Consider the following 23953-nt stretch of genomic DNA (forward strand, 5'->3'; position numbering starts at 1 on the left):
ATTGTTAGATCGGCTGTATGAAGAATCAGAGGCGTCTGAGGTAACAGTAACCTTTTATTGTAACAAGAACGTTTGCAACAGTAACTAACAGTAGACCGGATAGTCTCTGGAGTTGTGTGTGGTAGATCGGATAGCCTCCGGAGTTGTGCAGCCTTTTATACTCGGCTGTCAAACCGTTTAGCCAATCGCCTCTCGCATGACAGCCCGGCAACCCGCAGGCGCGTCTGATTGGTTAAGATGCGCCTGGCTGCTGCCAAGCTGTCATTCGTAAGTGCGAGGACTTACGAGGCTATTCAACACTTCTTCCCCCCCAGCTGTGCGCATGCGTTAGACTTGCGCACGCGTAATCATTGAGATACGCTGGTGAACGGCGGACACGCCCCGATCGCCGCAGTTGTACTGCAGGCGGATCTGGTAAAGGATGTCCCGCAGGCGCGTCTGATTGGTTAAGACGTGCCTGGCTGCTGCCAAGCTGTCATTCGTAAGTGCGAGGACTTACGAGGCTATTCAACAGAAATAAACATAGCAAACTCAAGATATCGTAATGGTGTAATTATAGGAACAGCCACTCCAAATCATTTATAAAGCATTCCTGTTTTATAACCATGTTCTAAAACATATAAATGATATAGAATTATTCCTGGGGGAGGCGAAGCTTATATGACCTTGTGCTCAGGCTTAATGCAATGCAGGGTTCCCCAACTTTTCAATTTTTGCAAACCGGCATGGGAGGAGAAGAGCGGAAATAGCTCCGCACGAGTGGCAGTGGCTCACACAAATGGAGCCTGCACGCGCTCACTCGCTGCTCACACAAATGGAGCATGCAGCATGCACGCACTCCCCCACTGTTCTCATACCACTTCCATGGCCTGGTACTGAATGGCTTAAGGCCCGGTACTAGGCCGCAGCCTGGAAATTGGGGACCTCTGAGGTAATGATATCTGAGAATGACCTTGGGAGATAGGAGGCAAAGCACGGAGTTGCCAACTGGTGTGTAAAAGATATCTCAGCCCACAGAGGACGGTTGTGGAAAATATGTTAGTGTCCTGACCTAGGCTTCCCCAAAAAGCATGAGCCAGAGTCCTGGTCCCGACAAAACCCCTTTTATTAAACAAATGTGAATTCCTCTCATTCACATTCAGCAAAGGCCTGATCTTTCAAAGGTGAATTTATGACCACAGACCTTATCTATCTTGGAAATCTGCCACGTTATTATTTTCCAAATGAGGTGCTGCGCAAAGAAAGATTGGGCACAGAGTCTCTGAGATTCACGGACAGATCTTCACACTCCTGAAACGAATGACCGAACAAACGAATGAATTGTGTCCTGCTAAAGCCTGCTCCCCTTTCCTATGGGAGGGGCCATTCACCATCCACCTGTGGCTTTACTCCCAAATCAACCCTGATTTCTGAGCTGTTCTTTTCTTCTGGCAGCTCTGTGCATGTGCACACTGGGAACAGGCTCCAGCTGTTCCTCTGCCTCACTGTTGTCTAGCTCTGAAGGCAGCTGAGAACTGCCAGACGGCCTTGGCCTCCTCTCTGCCTCCAATTCAGAGCCCTCGTCCGAACCTTCCCCAGCCTCCAGGACTGGCCCATGCTCTTCCTCAACCTCCTTACTGGCCGCTGGTGGGCCACAACAGTTAGAAGGGACCCTCCCAAGTTTTCTAGAAAGTAAAATGAAAGGAATGGTGAAGTATTTCAAAGGTACTGTTTCAAAAGCCAACTGGATTTTTTTCTTGAAGATGTTTGGCTCGTCATCCAAGAAGCTTCTTGTTGGTTCTGATGAGAAGTGAAACATCTTCAGGGAAAACCATAGAAAGTCAAGTTGCCTTTTGAAAAAGCATCTTTGAGACAACCTGAATGGCTGAGTATCTCCATAGAGAAAAATAATTTCAGTCTTACAAGATTCTATTAATATCACCTTACAATTAAGGTAGAGTCAGTAATTCTGGTTAGGCTCTTGTCTGGACTATTTCACAGAGTAGTTCACATAGATCAGGGCGTCAAAGTGGATGCCCATGGGTTGGATGCGTCGCACGGAGGCCACGCCCACCCCAGCTCCGCGAAGGGGGGGAAATGTCACGAAACATCACCTGACGGCAACGTGACGAAGCGAGTTTGACCGCCGTGACATAGATATTCTCATTTGCCAAGTGCTACTTAAATAATCCAGACAGTAATTATATATAGCAACAGAAGCAATTAAAATACGATCCTCTCCCCCCATTTCTTTACAATTATGGAATTCAGGGCCATACGATGAAAATCAGATCTTATGGATAACGGGAGGGGTAAAATTATTCTCTCTCTCTCTCTCTCTCCCTCCCTCCCTCCTCTCCCTCTCTCTCTCCCTCCCCCCTCTCCCTCTCTCCATCCCCCCTCTCTCCCTCCCCCCTCTCCCTCTCTCTCTCCCCCTCTCTCTCCCTCTCTCCATCCCCCCTCTCCCTCTCTCCATCCCCTCTCTCTCCCTCCCCCCTCTCCCTCTCTCTCTCCCTCCCTCCCCCTCTCCCTCCCTCTCTCTCCCTCTCTCTCTCCCTCCCTCCCCCTCTCCCTCCCTCTCTCTCCCTCTCTCTCTCCCTCCCTCCCCCTCTCCCTCCCTCTCTCCATCCCCCCTCTCTCCCTCCCCCCTCCCTCTGTCTCTCCCTCCCCCTCTCCCTCTCTCCCTCCCCCCCTCTCTCCCTCTCTCCCTCCCCCTCTCTCCATCCCCCCTCTCTCCCTCCCCCCTCTCCCTCTCTCCCTCCCTCCCTCCCCTCTCTCTCTCCCTCCCTCCCCCCTCTCTCTCCCTCTCTTCCTTCCTCCCTCCCCCTCTCTCTCCCTCTCTCCCTCCCTCCCTCCCCCTCTCTCTCCCTCTCTCCCTCCCCCCCTCTCTCATACTGTTACATAACCATTTCCAGATCAAAAGATCTATGTTTCCAGCTGGGACACCATTGGAAAAACTAGATCTGGTTTGGCTCTGCATATCCTACACATTTTTAGCAATTTAGAATATTGGGGAAAATATTTTACATTTCAGTGGTTTGACAATACCAGTATTAATGAGTTTGCCCATTGCTTTATGCTGCTGGAATGATAAATAAATAAACATACCGGTGAATATAAATACATGAGGGACTCGGGGATGGATTTTTGTTTGGAAGAATTGTGAACTCAATTGAGTTCTGGTCGACTACCTAATTTGGTAGTCTTAGAATTAATTTTAAATATGTATGTAAGAACATGTGGATGAAAATTATTTGTACAGTGGAACCAATGCTGGAGGGACGTGTTGGACTCTGCTTTATTAGAAGAGTTGAAGCAGACACATTTGAGAGGAGTGTAAATTCCTGCACCAAGGAATTGGTTGGATACAATACAATACAATACAATACAATACAATACAATACAATAGCAGAGTTGGAAGGGACCTTTGAGGTCTTCTAGTCCAACCCCCTGCCTAGACAGGAAACCCTATACCATTTCAGACAAGTGGCTATCCAACATCTTCTTAAAGACTTGCAGTGTTGGGGCATTCACAACTTCTGGAGGCAAGCGGTTCCACTGATTAATTGTTCTAACTGTCAGGAAATTTCTCCTCAGTTCTAAATCTAGTGATCTAAATGATCCTTTCAAACTTTAATTGCTTCAACTTTAATTGATCTCCGGATTCTAGTTTAAAAACGGAATCTTTCCTTCCACGCTTAAAGACTCCCCAGCTCTCAATTAGATAAGTCTCTAACATTCCTGTCACAATATTAAAGGCTAATTATGAAAGTTCAAGCGCTCCAATTGCTTCCAAAGATCCAGATCTAGGTTTTCATCTCAGATGCCTTTTAGCAGGAGCACTTAGTCCTCGACTTCCAACAGTTCATTTAGTGACCATTCAAAGATACAACGGCATTGAAAAAAGTGACAAGATCTTTTCTCACACTTATGACCGTTGCAGCATCTCCATGGTAATGTGATCAAAATTCAGATAGCAATAGCAACAGCATTTAGACTTATATTGCCACTTCCCAGTGATTGACAGTCCCCTCTAAGTTGTTTACAGAGTCACCGTATTAGCCCCAACAACCTGGGTCATCATTTTACCGACCTCGGAAGGATGGAAGGCTGAGTCAACCTTGAGCCTGGTGAGAATCGAACTGCCAAATTGCAAGCAGCCGGCAGTCAGCAGAAATACTCTGCAGTACTGCATTCTAACCACTGCGCCACCGCGGCTCTTTTTAACCCATTAAAGTAGCATGGGGGAAAAAATGGGCATATCTATCTTGTGCCTGCAGATGTTCAGATTGTCCAGGTGTTACCCCCAATCTGAGAAGACAGATTGCTGTGCTATTCACATGAAAAGGAAGAGTTCAAGTCAGCAGCTTGCAAGTTTTCCATTTTCCTTTTGTCTGATCTGCATTTGATTTAAAAAAAAAAAAAAGGGCATCCATCTTGGTAGCTAAATCTAGCTGGTCAATTTTTGAAGCTCAGTTGTCTTTACAGCTGCCTAAGGGTAATTTCCACTAAAAGAAGCAGAAATCACATCCTAGGAGTTGTGCCTAGAAGAATCCTGTTAATCTAGTCTGGCATTTGGTGTAGGTAAGCAGGCTGGTTATGATGGCTTTTTGCAAAGTGGGGGCATTAGTCAACTGCTCCACTTAGTAGAACAGGCTGGGTAGCGAATTGGACCCTCGTTTTACCAAAACAGCTAAGATACCTGGTTTTCCTGAGCAGCCGCTGCTCCGCCATGATTACCTGGATGTATTATTTTGAACTTAGCTGTTGTGACCTGTCAGCTGCCCACCCCTCCAGCAGCCAAATCGGAGGAGGAGGAGGAGGAGGAGGAGGAGGTGGTGGTGGTGGAGTCAGGGTCAGCATCAAGGCAATCTGAGAGCTCCGAGGGGGAAGAGAGAATGGAGCTGTCAGAGATAGTGACAGAAGGTGGAGCCTGGGCCATCCATCAGCCCTCAGATTGGGATTAAACAACTCCAGGTCTGAAGGTGGCTGATGAGGAAGAGGGGGAATAGCTGAGTCCAATGCCTGATGTGCACATGGGCAGAAGGCAGAGGAGAGGAGAGCAGTGGAAATCCGTGGGCTGGTCCTTGGGACAGAAGATCCACTGCTGCTAGCGAAGCCGCACCCTAGCTCTGGGGATAAAAGGCAAGGGGCGGAGATGGATAGGTGTGACAAACAACTATTCATCTCTCTCTGAGTCTGCTACTGATAACCCGCACTTCCAAATCCTGTCTGGAAATTATCGGAATTCTTCTTGGAATCTGCAGCGCCGAGTATGTGTGTGTCTCTGCTGCTGGAAGAAAGCGAACGCACCTTCCAGAACTTCCTTTGCAAGAGAGGGAGAGAGACTCCTGGTGTGCTGGGCCAGTTCAGGGGGAAAGGGAGCGAGCGTCCTTTTCCGCAGGACGTAGAGACTTCGGAGCCTGCTGTGAGAGAGCAGCTGCTGGCAGGTGGCCCCCCTGAGCCCTCTTTTTGCTGGCAGAAGGTTGCAGGAGGCCATCCCAGCCGAAAACGGAAATTGGGAGCCCATTTTCCCGGCAGAGCAACACAGGCGCCCCTGACGCAACTGATGTCAAGCGGGCCACGGCCCCCTCTTACCCCCCCGCCAGGTCAAACACAACCCTGATGCGGCCCTCAATGAAATCGAGTTTGACACCCCTGGCTTATACTATTAAAAAAACCATTTTGAAAATATGCTTAAAATGGCCCCTCCAGGAACCCCACCCTAAATTTACTTCGAGAAATATGGAAGAAGGTGGGAAGGATTGTGAAGTGCTGGACGCCATGTTCCACATGAAAGCTCCATAAATTAAAGAAAAGAAGGCCTGCTGTTTGGCTTCCAGGAGTCTCTAGAGAAAGCAGTCTGGCCATTCATTATCTACATCTCGAATGACACCCCCCCCTCCTGGCTTCCTGGAATTCACTTTGATTTATAATACCGGCAGCAGCATAGTCTCTACTCAAGAGATTGGGAGGCTGCTCCAAGTATCATTCCGGAGTGTTTATTTATATTGATATTAGATTAATTTTACAGGCCTCTTCGTTATTATCTGCTGTTACAGTCGGCAAAATCAAATTTGTAGCAATGGGAGCCAGGGAGCTTCATCTTCTTTCTTCTGAAGGTTTCTGAGGTGGACCTCCTCTAGGGCAGGTGACCCTCCAGCCATCTGGAAGGGAACGTCAAAAATCCTAATTAGACCATTCATCTCTCTGCTCCGTATGGCTTCACTCCCAACCGTGTCCTCCCAGAGTTCCTTAAGGGTTTCTTTAGTTTCTTGTTTTGTTCTGCTGTGAAAAAAATGAATCTTTCCCATATCGTGCAATCCATAGAGGTTCACATTATATGGGCTAAACAGGGATGAGAGGCGAATAGAGTTTTTTCTGTGTGTAATATGGGCTTCGGTCTGCTGCATTGTATGCCTTCAGAATCCTAAACCGCTGTGGCTAATTCCGATGACGTTTCTGAGAATTTTAGTCCAATGATCAGGCAGTAATATTGGTACATAGTTAGAATAAATGGGGCATTAATAAAATGGAAACATAGCAGAGAAAGAGGGAGAGGGAGAAAGAAAGAAAAAGAAAAGGAGAGAGGGAGAGAAAGAAAGAGAAGAAGAAAGAAAGGGAGAGGGAGAAAGAAAGAGGGAGAGAGAGAAAGAGAGAGAGGGAGAGAGAGAGAAGAAAGAGAGAGGGAGAGAAAGAAAGAAAGAAAAGAGAAGGAGAGGGAGAAAGAAAAGAGAAAGAAAGAGAAGAGAGAGGAGGAGGAGGGAGAGGGAGAAAGAAAGAAAAAGAAAGAAGGAAAGAGGAGATAAAGAAAAAGAGGGAGAAAGAAAAAGAGAAGAAGAAAACAAGGGAGAGGGAGAAAGAAAAGAGAAGAAGAGGAGGAGGAGGAGAAAGAGGGGGAGAAAGAGAGAGGGTGGAGGGAAAGAGAGAGAGAGAGCAGAAATCTCGGGCCCTTGTGACCTCTAGGCTGGAATACTGCAACGTGCTCTACATGGGGCTGCCCTTGAAGAGCATCCGGCGGCTTCAGCTAGTCCAGAACGCGGCCGCGCGAGTGATCGTGGGTGCACCTCGGTTCACCCACATAACACCTATCCTCCGCGAGCTGCGCTGGCTACCTGTCGATCTCCGGGTGCGCTTCAAGGTGCTACTGGTCACCCATAAAGCCCTTCATGGTAGTGGATCTGCGTATTTGAGAGACCGCCTTCTGCCAATTACCTCCCTGCGACCAATTAGATATCATAGATTGGGCCTCCTCCGAATTCCATCTGCCAGCCAGTGCCGGCTGGCAACTACAAGGAGGAGAGCCTTTTCGGTAGTAGCTCCGACCCTTTGGAACGAGCTCCCCGTGGAGATTCGTACCCTCACCACCGTCCAGGCCTTCCGCATAGCCCTTAAGACCTGGCTAGCCCGTCAGGCCTGGGGACAAAGATAATCGCCCCTCCCGAATGATGAATGAATGTTGCTAATTATTTTACTCTATGTTTGTCTACGTCACTGTTTGTATTTCCCTCCCCTGATCCTATGTGAGCCGCCCTGGGTCCCCTCAGGGAAAAGGGCGGCCTATAAATGCTAATAAACCCAAACCCAAACCCAATCACAGATGGATTGTCTTCATAGCTACATAGTTCTACAGAAGTTTAAAAGAATGCCCAGGTGAGCACCAACCTGGATTGGGTTGGACTTCATTTTAGTCTTGGATTTGGACCTGTTTTGGTTTTGTTCCTGGAGGAACAGGCTGTGCCGACTTTGCTAGTCTTGCCGGCAATGCTTACCACATCGGCCATGCTTGCCACACACCCGGGGGGCCTGGTGGTGATGGTTGAGGGCCACCACCCCTCTAGATGCTGTGTGCTCTGGCATCTCTCCCACTGCGGGCATTTTTCTTTGTGGCAGTTGGGGAGAATGACAGAGGGGCTCGGAGAACCTCCTGGAGGTGCTTATAAACTGTGGATGTTGATTTTTATTTTGCAAATTATGGAATCCGAGATGAGAACGAGAGCAGAAGGGAGTCCCGTCCAGCTGTTCTGAAGCTCTATATATCATCTTTCTATCTAGTCCGTAACAGTGTATCCTGCATCAAATTTCATGCTGTTTTACCACTTAATGTAAGCAACTGAGCAATTCATAGGCAAGCGAAGCCGTGTCAACAACGTTTAGTTCTTGTCACTTTTTCTTCAATGCCCTCAGTATACAGCGTTGGGCTTGGTCTTCAGGTGAAGCAAAACAAGTGGGCCAGCCCTTAGAAATCTATCCATTTATCCTATCTTTTAAAATAATTTAATAAAATCTATTTAAAGAGCTAATGGCTGTCTTGATTCAACTTCACAGTCACTGCTTCCTACCCAATTACAGAAAAAACATTCACTGGGAGAGTAGGACAGGCTGTCAAACTTCATTTACTGCTAGAAATCATGGGACTTTTAGTTGAGTTATTTTGGTATACAATGAGATGCTGAACATTTCTTTTCCTAGATTGCTCTCTTCTTGAAGTGGGATGGAGGGATGGGGGGATGGAGGGATGGATGAGGAGGGAGGGAGGGGGAAAAGAGAGAGGGAGAGAAGCTATTTTGCACAAAGACTATTTTATGTGATACTAGCTGATAACCCGACATAGCCCGGGTATGTATTTATCCCAATCCTGTATTACAGGGAGCCCCCTTGTGGAGTACTGGGAAGCCGTCACCATGGCAACTCCACTGTGCTGTACATGAGAAGCCATTTTAAGGCACAACAGGCTGTATCTTAACAGAACTTGAATCCAAAATGCACACTATCACTGTCAAAAGTACTGTGACTTGACACTATAGATATAGTTCAGTCCTTTTCATTTTAGCGGCCCAGGCGTTCCAGAGTTATGCTGGAACACACACACATAGACACATGCACGCACACATACACCGAGGGGTGTTAGAGGTTCTTACCCCCACAGTATTTGTTTCCAGAGAGTAAGTCATCTGAGTACCAAGTTTGGTTGAAATTGCTTGAGGTGTTCCAGAGTTATGCTGGAATATACGCACACACACAGCCATTTTTATACTGTAGATAAACATCATTGGTGCTTTCATGGATGAAGGATAATGTTGCAGGGTCCAATCTGGGTCTGTCATTGTGATCAGAGGTTTCATTTTCTGAGCTTTCAGACTCATGTTACAGCCCCTCCTCAGGGAACTTCTCTCACTCAACATTCTGGTGTGTGTGTGTGAGAGAGAGAGAGACGTTCCCTGAGGATGGCCTCCAGTATGAGTCTGAAAGCTTGGAAGACTAGACCTCTGGCCCCGGTGACCAACCCAGGTTGGATCCTGCCCCATGCTTTGCTCATGACCAATGAGGATTGTAAAAGATGAGAAAGTCTCCTCTTTTATTTTTCCCCATTGGAAAATAAACCTGCCAGGAGACATTGGATCTCATGCAAAGATAAATCTTGGATGCAAAGTATGTGCAGAAGTAGCATTTTTTATTTCAAAAGTTCCGGCATGCTGAACCTAGATTTCTTTGTGTTATTTCCTATTAGGTACTGTGGTGGTCCAGCAATTGATGTCCATGATGATAAGCGAACATGAGCTGTTGTTTCCCAAGGATGCAGAGTCCCAAAGTGGACAGGAGGTTTGCAATAACAACAACGAGGTCCAAAAGAAAGTCATCATTGGACAACTCCAGAACAGAGAGAATAATAATACCAAGGAGTCGTCCCCTGTAAGGCGATGTTCATGGGACAAGCCTGAATCTCCACAAAGAACCCTGGTGGACAATGGATCTCCTACAGCTCAGCCCGGAAGCAAATCCAACAGTCCAAGGAACAGCCTTCACAAACTGGACATGACCAGGAGTCCACCCCTTACGGTGAAAAAAAACCCGGCGTTTAATAAAGGTAGCGGCATAGTCACCAACGGCTCCTTCAGCAGTTCTGTAGAGAGTCAGGAGAAGACGTCACCCTCTCTATCCAACGGCACTTTGCAGACCAGGAGAACATCTTCTCTGAAAGGGCCAGTAACCAAAATGGGCACGCACAGCGTGCCAAACGGAGGGGTGCGAATGGGTATCTCCAGCACTGATGCCCACAGCAACTCTTTGAACAGCCGTTGCCAGAGCTGGATGCCTAATGGCTACGTGACCTTGAGAGACAACAAGCAAAAGGAGCCTATGAGCGATTCTGGCCAACACAACAGACTTTCCACTTACGACAACGTGCACCAACAGTTCTCGGCAGTGAACGCCGAAGATAAGCAGAGCGTGGACAGCGCCACTTGGTCTACGTCCTCGTGCGAAATATCCCTCCCTGAACATTCGAACTCCTGCCGCTCGTCCACCACCACGTGTCCCGAGCAAGACTTTTACGGGAGCAATTTTGAAGACCCGGTTTTAGACGAGCACCAACAGGACAATCTCCTGAACCCAGCCGAGGGTGAGAGCAAAGTCGACCGGAGAAGCGTGGGCGGGCGAAGCAGCAGGGCTACGAGCAGCAGTGACAACAGTGAAACGTTTGTGAACAACACGGGCAATCACAGTGCTTTGCACAGCCTGGTTTCCAGCTTAAAGCAGGAAATGACGAAACAAAAGCTGGAGTACGAAACGAGGATAAAAAGGTAAGATTTCAGCGGAAGAAATTTCTGAAGCCAAGATAGGTTTAGGTTTAGGTTTATTGGATTTATATGCCGCCCTTCTCCCAAGGACTCAGGGCGGCGTACAACATAAAAGAAAACACATATTACAAAAATTAAAAGGGACATTAAATAAAGTATCCAAAAAAATCCCCAATTGATATTTGCAATAAAAATTAAAAAATTAAATAAAAAAGTAAATTAAAAAATTTAATTAAAAAATTTAATTAAAAAATTAAATTAAAAAATTAAATTAAAAAATTAAATTAAAAAATTAAATTAAAAAATTAAATTAAAAAATTAAATTAAAAAATTAAATTAAAAAATTAAATTAAAAAATTAAATTAAAAAATTAAATTAAAAAATTAAATTAAAAAATTAAATTAAAATTAACAACCAAATTAATCCTATATTTTATTCTATTCAGGCCAGGCCGGCTTGCTGGAAAAGCCAACTTTTTAGGGTGCGTCAGAAGGACCGGAGGTCGGGGATTATGCGAAGCTCCGGGGGCAGCTCATTCCAGAGGGAAGGCACTCCCACAGATATAGGCTGATTGGGGATTGTGAGAAATGGACTCCATTTCTGGCATAGAGCAATTAAGGGAAGACTGTGTCAGGGTTCCGACCGATGTCCTCATTAAATCATGAGACTCGAGCCAAGCTTCAAAAGAATTCCAGTTATTTATTAGGAGCTTCACGTCTGCGTGTTCCCAAGTGAAGCCAACTCCGATCTCCCTTAATTCATGCCCTGGCTCTGACCCTGTTCCCCCCTCTCCCCCAAGGTGTGTCATCAGTCACATTCCCCAACAAAGCAATTTTGTGGGTTGTACAAGTCCCTCCGTCTAGCCACTGTGGGTGTCCGTGGAGATGGCCTTGACATAGAGATGGCTGGAATGTGCTTTTGTTTTGACTGAAGTGCATTTTTCTCGCTGCAGCTGCAAGGCTCGGTTCCTCATCCCCCTGCCTATGGCAACTCAAGAGCAGGTCAGGAATGCTTTGCGAGTTGACAGACTGATTTCCAAGGTAGTGCTGGAGGTACAGAAATCCCTCTCTTTGGTTTCATACCTGGAGGCAAAATTGTTCACTGGGTTAGATTCCAACTTCAATTTCAACCAGACTAGTAGATTGTTCTTATACCAAGTGAACTTATATAAGTGAGACCATTGGTCCATCTAGATCAGGGGCACAGATGAGGCACATCACCTGCCCCCCAAAAACGTCACCTTCGACCCAAGTCCTTCCAAAACATGCCAGCAAATTGTAATTTTTAACGGGTCATATGAAGAAAACTATTAAATATATGGGGAATTAAATTAAGGGGACGTAATTTACCTTTAAATACATCAGATTCAGTTTTTCCCCTGGCCTCATGTGTTTTTAAGAGTGTGCCCCTGACTCAACTGTTGTTAGTTGTGAAGTTGTGTCCGACCCATCGCGACCCCATGGACAATGTTCCTCCAGGCCTTCCTGTCCTCTACCATCCTCCAGAGTCCATTTAAGCACACGCCTACTGCTTCAGTGACTCCATCCAGCCACCTCTTTCTCTGTCGTCCCTTTCTTCTTTTACCCTCAATCGTTCCCAGCACTCTTCTCCAGTGAGTCCTTCCTTCTGATTAGGTGACCAAAGTATTTGAGTTTCATCTTCAGGATCTGGCCTTCTAAAGAGCAGTCAGGGTTGATCTCCTGTAGGACTGACCGGTTGGATCACCTTGCAGTCCAAGGGACTCACAGGAGTCTTCTCCAGCACTAAAGTTCAAAGCCTCCATGCTTCGGCACTCAGCCTTTCTTATGGTCCAACTTTCACAGCCATCCATTGCAACTGGAAAAACCATAGCCTTGACTATATGCACTTTTATTGGGAGGGTGATGTCTCTGCTTTTTAGGATACTGTCTAGATTTACATAGCTTTCCTCCCCAGGAGCAAGCATCTTTTAATTTCTTGGGTGCAGTTCCCATTTGTGATGATCTTGGAGCTCAGGAAAATAAAATCTGTCACTACCTCCATTTCTTCCCCATCTATTTGCCAGGAATTGAGAGGGCCGGATGCCATGAACTTAATGTGGGTTTCAAGCCAACTTTTGCACTCTCCTCCTTCACCCGCATCGAGCCTCTTTAGTTCCTCTTCACTTTCTGCCATTAGCCTGGTATCATCTGCATATCTGACTCAATACCAAAGACTAAATGTGTCCTTGAGTCCCTCTTTTAGGTTGCCTCACTGGGTCACATAGATCTAGTCCCATAATTTGTGGAACATAAATCAGTAGTGCCAACCATCAATACCTCTTGTATGTTTTAGAAATCTGCAATGAAAGGGGGGGGGTGTTGGAGGAAGGAAGGAAGGAAGGAAGGAAGGAAGGAAGGAAGGAAGGAAGGAAGGAAGGAAGGAAGGACAGGAAGAAAGAAAGGAGGGAGGAGAGAAAGTAAGTAAGTAAGTCAATTTGATCTACACACAGCTGGTTTTTAATAAACCTTACTGTCTTTGCATTTAAAATATTTTTTTATTCATTTTCATTTTCATTTTATATAATCACATATATACTGTGCAAGATTGAGGCCATATAACATTAAGCAATAAACATAACTCTTCTTATATTCCAAAATACAAAACCAACATAACGCTTCAACCCTCCATACACCCTTTCTTTCTCCCCCCTCCAACTTTCCTTTCTCCCCTTCAACATTCCCCTCTTCTACTTCCCCTCCCCCTCTAACATTCCTTTCTCCCCCTCCCTTCCATCTCACCCTCCTTCCATTCCCCTCTCACTCCCTCTCTGCCCCTCCCTCTTCTTTCCCTCTACTCCTCACTTCGGTGTATTTCTACTATTCATCAATGTATTCGGCTTCTTATTTTATACTAAAATTAAAAGAAAGAAAAAAGCAACAGTATACAAGTGCGTTCTTATTGTTTTAAAAATTGACATAAACTCTATTTCCCCCCTCCCCCCTTACTTACCCTTTCATTAAACCTTACTGTCTTTCATTGAACTAAATCTTCATGATGATTATGATAATAGCTTTTATATGATACTGATGCAGTCACACAACTGACCAGGATACGCCTCTGTTTAACATCAAACAATTCCAAATTGTTTTGAATAGAAACAATTTAATTTGAGCCGTTTGTATTTCTTCCGGACCAAAGAGGGAAAATGCCAATATATGATTTACTACAGATAGTCTTTGCTTAATGACCATAGCTGAGACTGGCAACTTTGTCCCGTGACCATACTTAGAATTACAATGTCACTTCCACTTTGGTCATTAAGCAAATGAGGCCTCGTGTGTTGCAACTTCTGAACTCACTGCTGACTTCTCCGTTGAATCTGCTTGTGGGAAGCCAGCTATGAAATGTATGGATTGGGGATCATGGGACCACAGGATGCTACTACAGTCGTAAGTGTGAAGATTAGTCATAAAGTTACTTTTTCAGTACACAGTACCGTTGTAACTTCAGACGGTTTCTAAACGGGGCACTAAAAATAGAGTAACAGAGTTGGAAGGGACCTTGGAGGTCTTCTAGTCCAACCCCCTGCCTAGGCAGGAAACCCTACACAGCTTCAGACAAATGGTTATCCAATCTCTTCTTAAAACCTTCCAGTGTTGGAGCATTCACAACTTCTGGAGGCAAGTTGTCCCACTGATTAATTGTTCTCACTGTCAGGAAATTTCTCCTCAGTTCTAAGTTGCTTCTCTCCTTGATTAGTTTCCACCCATTGTTTCTTATTTTGCCCTCAGGTGCTTTGGAGAATAGGTTGACTCCCTCTTCTTTGTGGCAGCCCCTGAGATACTGGAACACTGCTATCATGTCTCCCCTGGTCCTTCTTTTCATTAAACTAGACGTACCCAGTTCCTGCAACTGTTCTTTGTATGTTTTAGCCTCCAGTCCCCTAATCATCTTTGTTGCTCTTCTCTGCACTCTTTCTAGAGTCTCCACACCTTTTTTTTACATTATGAAAACCAAAACTGAATGCAGAATTCCAAGTGTGGCCTTACCAAGGCATTATAAAGTGGTGTTAACACTTCACATGATCTTGATTCTATCCATCTGTTTATGCAGCCTAGAACAGTGTTGGCTTTTTTGGCAGCTGCTGCCCACGGCTGGCTCCTATTTAAATGGTTGTCCACTAGGACTCCAAGATCCCTTTCACAGTTACTACTATTGAGCAAGGTACCACATAAACTGTACCTGCACATTTCGTTTTTCTTGCCTAAATGTAGAACCTTACTTGTTAAGCAAGAACTACCTGTGGTCAGGTGAGTTAGAATTTCAGATAGATGGAAAGGGGGGATCATTTAAATTATACATGGGATGTCATAAAGCACTGCATGAACAATGAGACAAAGGGGGGAAAGGTCAGCATTTAGCTTAATTTATCTCCTAGGGGATTATACATCTGTCCCATCTTCCATTCTGCCACCAAGTAGTCTTAAAACTCTGCGTTGAATACTAATGAATACCACAATTTATTTCGTTGGATGCCGTGGGACAGAGCTCAAGACACTTGGAAAAAGAAATGACTTTTCAGAGCAGCCGTCGATGGAAAAAGACTCTCTCTAAAGATTGCTGCTTCAGATTCATAGCAAGGTTTTAATGAGCTCGGGGGGAGCTATGCTGTCTTTCATGGAAAATCGCAAATGAGCCTCCTAAATGGCTTTTAACATTTCAGTCATGAGATGGTTCTGTGTAAAGCTGGGATCAGAAAAGATGCAGATTTAAAAATGATACTAAAAAGTAAAAAAAAAATGCATTGTGAGAAGCTCCTGCAGTTCTGGCTTTGTTGAGTTTTCCAAATATCAGCCTCATCCTTGGAGAAAGGAAGAAATTAAAATTTCTGAGCAGCAGAACATACAAGTGGCCTCCAGAGAATGTGCCTTCCAGTCTTAGTAACAATAGGTGTCCATTGTCATGTTCAGTCCTGTCCAGAGGAAGATAAGAATAGTTCCTTTTGGTTCTAAAGGAAATAATTCGACCACAGAGGTAGCTTTTTATGAAGATGTAAACAAGATCTTCATGGAGGATGCGGTGGCTCAGAGTCTAAGACACTGAGCTTGGCGATCAGAAAGGTCAGCAGTTCGGCGGTTCGAATCCCTAGTGTTGCGTAACGGAGTGAGCTCCCGTTACTGATTTGCCTGATAAACTCATTCACACATCTTGTGGTTGAACCACTGCCAAGTCTGAAAAACTTTGCAAGTGAGAAGATTTCTCTTCATCCCGACTCTTGTGGACTCCAGATGCAATGGCAGATTCTCGGCCTGTTTATGTCAGGGATAATAGGCAAGATTTGAAATTTTGAGGCCCTATCATGGGTTTTTTTCATAAAATGATGTCAGGACAAAGTGGTGAGATCTCTTCTCATCTGCTCTTTACCCAGGAAAGATATTCTCCACAACCTAATTTTCTTTTTATGTAATAATTCTGTTTCATTACTCATAATCCTTTTCTTTTTCTCTTCCATTAATTTTTATCACTTTTTTTCATTATTACTTGTGATGGTTTCCATAATTCAGAACAGGCTGTCCCAACATACCGTATTTTTCAGAGTATAAGACGCACCAAGATTTTGAAAAGGCAATTTTTTTAAAAAAAAGGTTTTGCACCCTGCAGACCTCCCCAAAATGGCCTGTTTTTCGCGAAAACGGGCCCATTTTTTGTCCCAAAAAATGGCATGAATAGCCTTTAGGAGGCTTATAGAGTGCTCCTCAGGGCTAAGGGGGCCAAAAACGAGCAAAAAACAGTCCGTTTTTCGCTCATTTCTACCCTCCTCAGCCCCCAGGAGCACTCTAGATGCCTCCTAAAGGCAATGCACGGCCATTTTGGTGAAGGGGGTTGGGTTTCAGGAGGCCAAAAATGCTGCATTCAGTGTATAAGACGCACCCAGATTTTCACCCTCTTTTTTGAGGGAAAAAGGTCCGTCATACTCCAAAAAACATGGTAGTTTTTGCATCTGCCCATTCCATGCGTTCAACAGGGTGGACACACTCCAGGTACCATCCTTGAAGCAGTGTCATTTGATGTTACCTAGAAAGCATCCCTTCTCTGTTTTGGTGTTTACCAGTGATAAGTCTTGTCCATCGAGATTCAGATTGCCCTGATCCTGTTGGATTAGATTAGATTAGATTGCTTTTATTTATAGGCCGCCCTTTTCCCTGAGGGGACTCAGGGCGGCTTACAACCTATAGGGAGGGGATACACGTAATGACATATACAGACAATACACAATTAAAAATAGAAGCAACATTCATTCATCATTCGGGTGGGGACAGATCCCAATCTTTAACCCCAGGCCTGGCGGGATAGCCAGATCTTAAGGGCTGTGCGGAAGGTCTGGAGGGTGGTGAGGGTACGAATCTCCACGGGGAGATCGTTCCAAAGATGTTCCCTTGAGCGTTGAAATCAGGATGTTGATAAACTTGTCCTCCAAGTCAGGGGTGGACTTCAAAAATTTCAGCAACGGGTTCTCTGCCCGGTTGCTGGGTGGGCGTGGCCATGGTGGGTGTGGCCTAATCAGCCTCCTGCACCACGGGGGGGTGGGGGGGTAGGCTAGTGTATCCTATGTGTGTTTTGTTCTGATTGTAGGTTGTTTTATCTGTTGTGTGCTGCCTGGAATTAGAATGGGACACCTGCCCAGCCTAAGAGCTTAGCATAAATATTTTTAAAAAGGCAAAGTGATGAGTTAGTACAATTTTTAAAAAATGGCCTACAATAAATGCGTTTATTTATGCCTTATTAAGCATATAAACATACAGGAAACATGAGTAGAGCTCACTCCTATATTCTGAAGTCTAGCCAAGTCCACAATTAGCAGTTAGACTTATATACCGCTTCATAGGGCTTCCAGCCCTCTCTAAGCGGTTTACAGAGTCAGCATATCGCCCCCACAGTCTGGGCCCTCATTTCACCCACCTCGGAAGGATGGAAGGCCGAGTCAACCTTGAGCTGGTGAGATTAGAACCACTGAACTGCAGATAATAGTCAGCTGAAGTGGCCTGCAGTGCTGCATTTAACCAATTGATGGGCAGTTAGTGAGAAAACCATGGCATATTTCCTGCACTAAATAATGACATTGGCGGTCCTCCTTGTTTTCCATTCCCCATAATATTTTTTTTAAAAAACCACTCCTGAGATCTGTGAAATACTTGTTCATAAGATGCTTCATTTCGAGTATTGCAATATTTTTTTTCATGCCAGTCATTCAAACGGCAGTTGCAATAAAACTGCACCTAACATAATAGCAGAAACTCTATGCACTCATGTAAAGATTTGCTGCTGACCTTGTTTACATCAATTTCCTCTTTCTTATCTTTGCATAAGTGTTTTATTTTAAAATAGAGTTTCTGTTATCCCTGAATATCTGATTTAATAATGTTGGAGTAGTTTATGTTAGGGCAATTGCTTTCCCCGCGTGGTCATAAGTAATATCTGATGTCCACTTTTTCCGGTACGATAAGAAGAAATCTAATTATTCGGGAGTATGACAATCTTGCTTATAAATAAGCATTTTTATTCAGCAAAATATGCTGGTAGGTGTTCAGGTGTTCATGCTGCAGCATCAGAAAGTAGAGTACAGAAATAGAATATATATTGCTGTTCTTCCTGTGAATGAATTAACAAAAGGACTGGCAATATAGTTAAGTGTTCTGACCCCTTCCTCCGTCCAGTAATGAAAGCCGAGACAAGCTTAACTAGAATGTACTTTAATAGCAAGACCAAAATCTCGGTGGCTGGAAGCCAAGCAAACAAACAGATAAGGACCTTGACAGCAACTCAGACAAACCTTGGCAGCAATCCAGCCTGCCAAGTTAGTTACAACAGTTCTCTTTAGTCAATGCATTGACTTCTGCAAAGAGGGGCGTGTGCACAAGCAGTCTTTTTATAGCCTGGAGAGGAGCCTAATGACCACCAGCTGAGCACAATTACCTCCTGTACTTGCATAACTGTTCCTGACGCCTATTAGCTCTTCGATTCTGGGCATCCAGGAACAACTCACTGCTGGCTTCTGGATCACTCTCCCTTGTCTCCTCCCCACTGGTCCAAGGCTCAGGCGCCACCTGGTGGCCAACCAGTCTCTCTGCGCCCTGCTCCGAGTCGGAACCCTGTCCAGGGTCCTCCACATCCTCCAGAGTCGACTCATAGGGCCCCTCGCTGTTGGAGTCTGATGGCAGCTCCAACGGCTCCTGCTGGGCCACAACAGTTAAGTACACAAAACCTTTAAGGGATTTATTGGCACAAGTGCTTTTCTTGTCCCCTTTCATAGCTACAGATGATTTCCGATTAATGGATGCTGGCATCTTGTGCCCATGTTGTTCAATAACACTTAGAAAGCCATCAATGAAATGAAACATTCCTTCCTTCCTTAGAACATAGAATATTAGGGTTGGAAGAGACCTTGGAAATCAAGTCTTTTAGTCCAACCCCTTGCTCATGACAGGAGATTCTGTACCATTCTGGACAAATGGCTATCTGGTTTCTTCACTCACAACTTCTGGAGGCAAGACATTCGACTGGTGAATTGTTCTCCATCAGGAAAATTCTCTTTAGTTCTAGGTCAGATCTCTCTTTAATGATCTTCCACTAATTATTTCTTGTTCTGCTCTCAGCTGCTTTGGAGCTGCTTTGGAACTCCTAGTCAAACTATTTTCCAAGGCACTTGAGGGTAGAACAAGAAGCAATGCATGGAAACTAATCCAGGAGAGAAGCAACTTAGAATTAAGGAGAAATTTCCTGACAATTAGAACAATTAATCAGTGGAACAGCTTGCCTCCAGAAGTTGTGAATGCCCCAACACTGGAAGTCTTTAAGAAGATGTTGGATAGCCATTTGTCTGAAACGGTATAGGGTTTCCTGCCTAGGCAGGGGGTTGGACTAGAAGACCTCCAAGGTCCCTTCCAACTCTGCTATTGTATTGTATCTCTGTGACAGCCTCTCAAATATTGGAAGACAGCTATCATGTCACTCTTAATCCTTCTGTTCATCAAACTAGACATACCTAGTTCCTTCAAGCATTCCTATTTTCCTTCCTTCCTTTCTTTCCCTACTCTCTCCCTTCCTTCCTTCCTTCCTTCCTTCCTTCCTTCCTTCCTTCCTTCCTTCCTTCCTTCCTTCCTTCCTTCCTATTTTTTATTAAAACTATCCTGACTACCAAGAAAACTTAACAGCAAGAAATTTTGAGATTCGGGAGTCTAAAACAATCACAAAAGACAAAGATGGCGCAGTGGTTAGGGTTAGGGTTAGGCCACTTCAGCTGACAGTTATCTGCAGTTCAGCGGTTCTAATCTCGCCGGCTCAAGGTTGACTCAGCCTTCCATCCTTCCGAGGTGGATGAAATGAGGACCCAGACTGTGGGGGCGATATGCTGACTCTGTAAACCGCTTAGAGAGGGCTGAAAGCCCTATGAAGCGGTATATAAGTCTAACTGCTATTGCTATTGCTAAAATCAAAATACCCTAAAACAGAGGTCCCCAAATTTGACAATTTTAAGACTTGTGGACTTCAATTCCCAAAATTCCACAGCCAGCATAACTAGCTGGGGAATTCTGGGAGTTGAAGTCCACAAGTCTTAAATTTTCCAAGTTTGAAGACCCCGCCTTAAAAGAACAAAAGAAAATAGACATGAATAAAAACACAAGGAATAACAGGCCATAAACTTCTCATTTTTTGTCCTGTGAGGTACCCAGAGTCATACAGGAGATAAGAAACAAATAAAAGAAAATATTTATATCTCCGGATTGAACTGTGGTGGTGTCCTTAGTGCTCTGTGAGCTTGGTTGTTTTCTTAATGGGTGTTTCATTACTCAACTGGGTAACATCATCAGTGCTAGCCACTTGTACATAAAGAGAGAGCAAATCTCAGTCCCTTCTAGCAGTGATGATATTATCTAGTTGGGTAGGGGTGGGCTGTTATGGGTTTGCCCAGGTTCGGGAGAACCAGGAGCTAACATTATGGCCAGTTCAGAGAACCTCCAAATCCCATCCCTGGCTGGCCACCCCACCCCGTCCCTCCTACCGTGCCCCTCCCCTCCCAGGAGTCTCCACGTGGCCCATTTTGGATGCGAGATAAGTGCAGGGCCCATGCGGAAGCTCTGGGAGGGGGGAAACGGGCCTCCAGGAAGTTCTGGAAGACCAGAAATGGGCCTCCAAAGCGCGGGGGAGGACATTTTCACCCTCCTGGAGACTCGAGGAAAGCCTCTAGAGCCTGGGAAAGGCAAAAACGCGCCCCCCCCCAGCCATGGTGCAGGAGGCCAACTAGGCCACACCCACCATGGCCATGCCCACCCAGCAACCAGGTAGAGAACCCATTGCTGAAACTTTGGAAGCCCACCTCTGTAGTTGGGTAATTAAACATCTGCAAGAAAACAACCAAGTTCAGAGAATACCACAAAACTAGGAGAATTGGCTGTCCATGCCATCAGTGAGAATGTATCGACCTGACCTAAAACAAAGTCACCAGAGATCAAACCGATTTATATTCCCAAGAAGACACCAAAGTAGAGTCAAACAAGTGAGCAGATTCTGCAGAGGTTCTCTGTCTGCTGATTGTTTCAGAATCGCAAACTGAAAAATCTGTTCAAGTAATGGTCAGCTTTTGTCTCATTTGTGTACCTACTTTCCATTCCCAGCCTTGAGCAGCGGAATCTCTCCCTGGAGACCGAAATGATGAACCTCCACGACGAACTGGATCAAGAGAAGAAGAAGTTCACGATGGTCGAGATCAAAATGCGCAATGCCGAGCGGGCCAAAGACGACGCGGAGAAACGGAACGACATGCTGCAGAAGGAGATGGAGCAGTTTTTCTCCACGTTCGGGGAACTGACAGTGGAGCCGCGGAGGACAGAGCGAGGGAACACCATATGGATCCAGTGAGGGCTGTTCCCGCCACTCAACAAGACTGTGGGATTCTGGGAAGAGGATAGCTGTGGTATTTTATTGCATTGTTTCTCAACCTTGGCGACTTGAAGGGGCGTGGCCTTCAACTTCCAGAATTCTGGGAGTTGAAGTCCACGCCAGTGCTGTGTTCTGGATCCCATCACAACTGGTACATTGCGGTGGGGCTGGGCATCCACCATGGGCACGCGCACTACACATGCATGCACATCCACCATCTGCAACACTCCAGCTGCTTGGCGGAGCGTCGCACAGGTGCCGTACACTGTACGCGCATGCGCAAATAGCCCAGTTGGCTTAAATACAGGTAAGGAACGCGGGAGGGCAAGTGGGCCCTCTAAAGCACCGTTTTGGTACAGCTCCCAGCAGCCACCACTACGCCTGTATCGGGACGTACCGGCCGGAACCCACCACTGGTCCACGCCCTTTCAAGTCGCCAAGATTGAGAAACGCTGTTTTATTGTAACAGGTGACTGGTCACCTGACTGAGGCTAGCACTCAATGTAATGTTACGAGATCTCCGGAGACTCTTCATGACTGCATCCACCCACCATACGTCTGCAAGTTGCTCTCAGTGGAGAAATCCTTACACCTCAATCCATCATCATGCTACTGTTACGTGTTACAGCAGGCTTTGGGCATCTAGATTTTAAATAGGTTATGTGGGACGGGGGAGGGGTGCGATAGAAAGAGGCGAAAGATTATTTTAATGCAAGTCTTATATTGAAACTGTCCAATGTTAACTTCATTGCAATCCAGCTTTCTCTCCCTTGCACTTAACATAGTAAGCTAGCTATTTTTTGGGCCTTGTGTTTATAATCAGCTAATTTTGTATATTATTTCTCTCCCCACCCTTCGGTTGCCCTGTCACTGCAGAATTAATTATATAATATATATAGATATATATATATATATAATATATATGTATATTTATACACACACACCGTCACACACATGAGTTTGTGTCTTTGCGTGTGTATATATATAAAATGTTAGCTATTAAAACGAGCAACAACAAAAAAAAAGTATTGTGTGATTGTGCTGTTTATGCCAATTGAGTTGCCCATGACCAAAAAGAAAAAGAAAAAAAAAACCCAGAAGGGGGAAAAAACTGTACATAATTTTATAAATATATGACATGACCATCGACTATGCTTGTTTTATTTTCCCCTTTTTTCTTTGTGTTTCTAATATTTCATTTATAGCTGTCAGTCCTGAACTGTGCACATACATCTTCAAAAACCTCTCCTATGGTCGCTTCCTTATACCCTCAAGATATCAACATCATTTGCACTGGAATTCTGGGAGTGGGCTATCTTAAGGAGAGAAAACAGGGGTGGGATTCAGCCGGCTCGCACCTATCCGGGAGAACCGGTTGTTAACTTTCTAGGCAGTTGGGAGAACCGGTTGTTGGAAGAAATCTCATTTTGATTCTTTCCACTTTGCAGGGCTAATCCTGTAAGGAAGGCAGGAAGGAAACATTCTGGTGTTGTTTCTAGCCTAACCTTTATTGCTCTGCTTACAGAAACTGCCTCTCTGGTTAACCCTTGTTACATCGTAACAGCTAAGACGAAGCGCCCATCGACCTGAGTGACATTGAGTTGGCCATGCCCACCCAGTCACATGACCAACGAGCCACGCTGGTCATTAGGGCAGAGAACTGATTGTTAAATTATTTGAATCCCACTATGTCATAATCCTGACCAAAATCTGATCATTATCCAACTGACTGACTGACTTGTACCAAAAGGATAGCTTTTTCTTAAACCTCGGAAAAACAAGAAGAGCCATTCACCATATTCTAATAGAGCGGATCAAAAGTAGTCCTTGACCTATGTCCACAATGGAGTTCAATATTGCTGCTACTAAGCAAAACAGTTGTTATGTGAGTTTTGCCCCATTTGACAACATGTTAAGTGAATCCTTGCAGTTGTTAAGTTAGTAACAGGGTTGGTAAGTGAATTTGGCTTCCTCATTGACTTTAATTGTCCAAAGGTCACAAAAAGAGGATCACATGGCCTGGGGGGCACAGCAACCATCATAACTATGAGCCGGTTGACAAGCGTCTGAATTTTAGAATATAATAACAGAGTTGGAGGGGGACCTTGGAGGACTTCTAGTCCAACCCCCTGCTTAGGCAGGCAACCCTATACTGTCAGATTTCCGAAAAATGCCCTAATTAATTCATGAGTCTCGAGCCAAGTTTCAAAAGAAATCCAGTCATTTATTAGGAACACCATTTCAGCAATACCCCATTGCAGTCAGATCTGAACTCATTTAAATTATGGCTCAACTTTGCCCACGTTTTTTCCCTCCCCTTAGTCTGCATCATAAATCACATTCTCCACTGAGGTGCACACCTCACAAGCCTGCTATAATAAATTCAGATCCGACTCTAGCTGAATGTATGCATGGAATGCACTCCTCCCGCCTTTTCTCACCATGGCAACTTGATAACAGATATGCAAATGCTTTATGAGTTGACAACACCAATT

The 23953-nt window shown here is 45.1% G+C and overlaps 1 protein-coding gene across 5 annotated transcripts in view; it reads left to right on the forward strand.

Annotated features, from left to right (window-relative positions):
• ARHGAP24 (Rho GTPase activating protein 24) overlaps nt 1-22608 on the forward strand; it is a 447041-nt gene extending 424433 nt beyond the window's left edge. For all 5 annotated transcript variants that reach the window (XM_087724059.1, XM_087724058.1, XM_087724057.1 and 2 more), the window contains 2 exons: nt 9491-10562; nt 21194-22608. In XM_087724059.1, coding sequence (XP_087580185.1) covers nt 9491-10562; nt 21194-21437 — 1316 coding nt within the window. In that variant the 3' untranslated portion in view covers nt 21438-22608. The remainder of the gene's footprint in view (nt 1-9490; nt 10563-21193) is intronic.
• The last annotated feature ends 1345 nt before the right edge of the window (nt 22609-23953 follow it).

This window comes from Thamnophis sirtalis, unplaced genomic scaffold (genome assembly GCF_051295495.1).
Source record: "Thamnophis sirtalis isolate CommonGarterSnake01/CBP01778 unplaced genomic scaffold, rThaSir2_p1.2 scaffold_10, whole genome shotgun sequence".
Taxonomy (NCBI): Eukaryota; Metazoa; Chordata; class Lepidosauria; order Squamata; family Natricidae; genus Thamnophis; species Thamnophis sirtalis.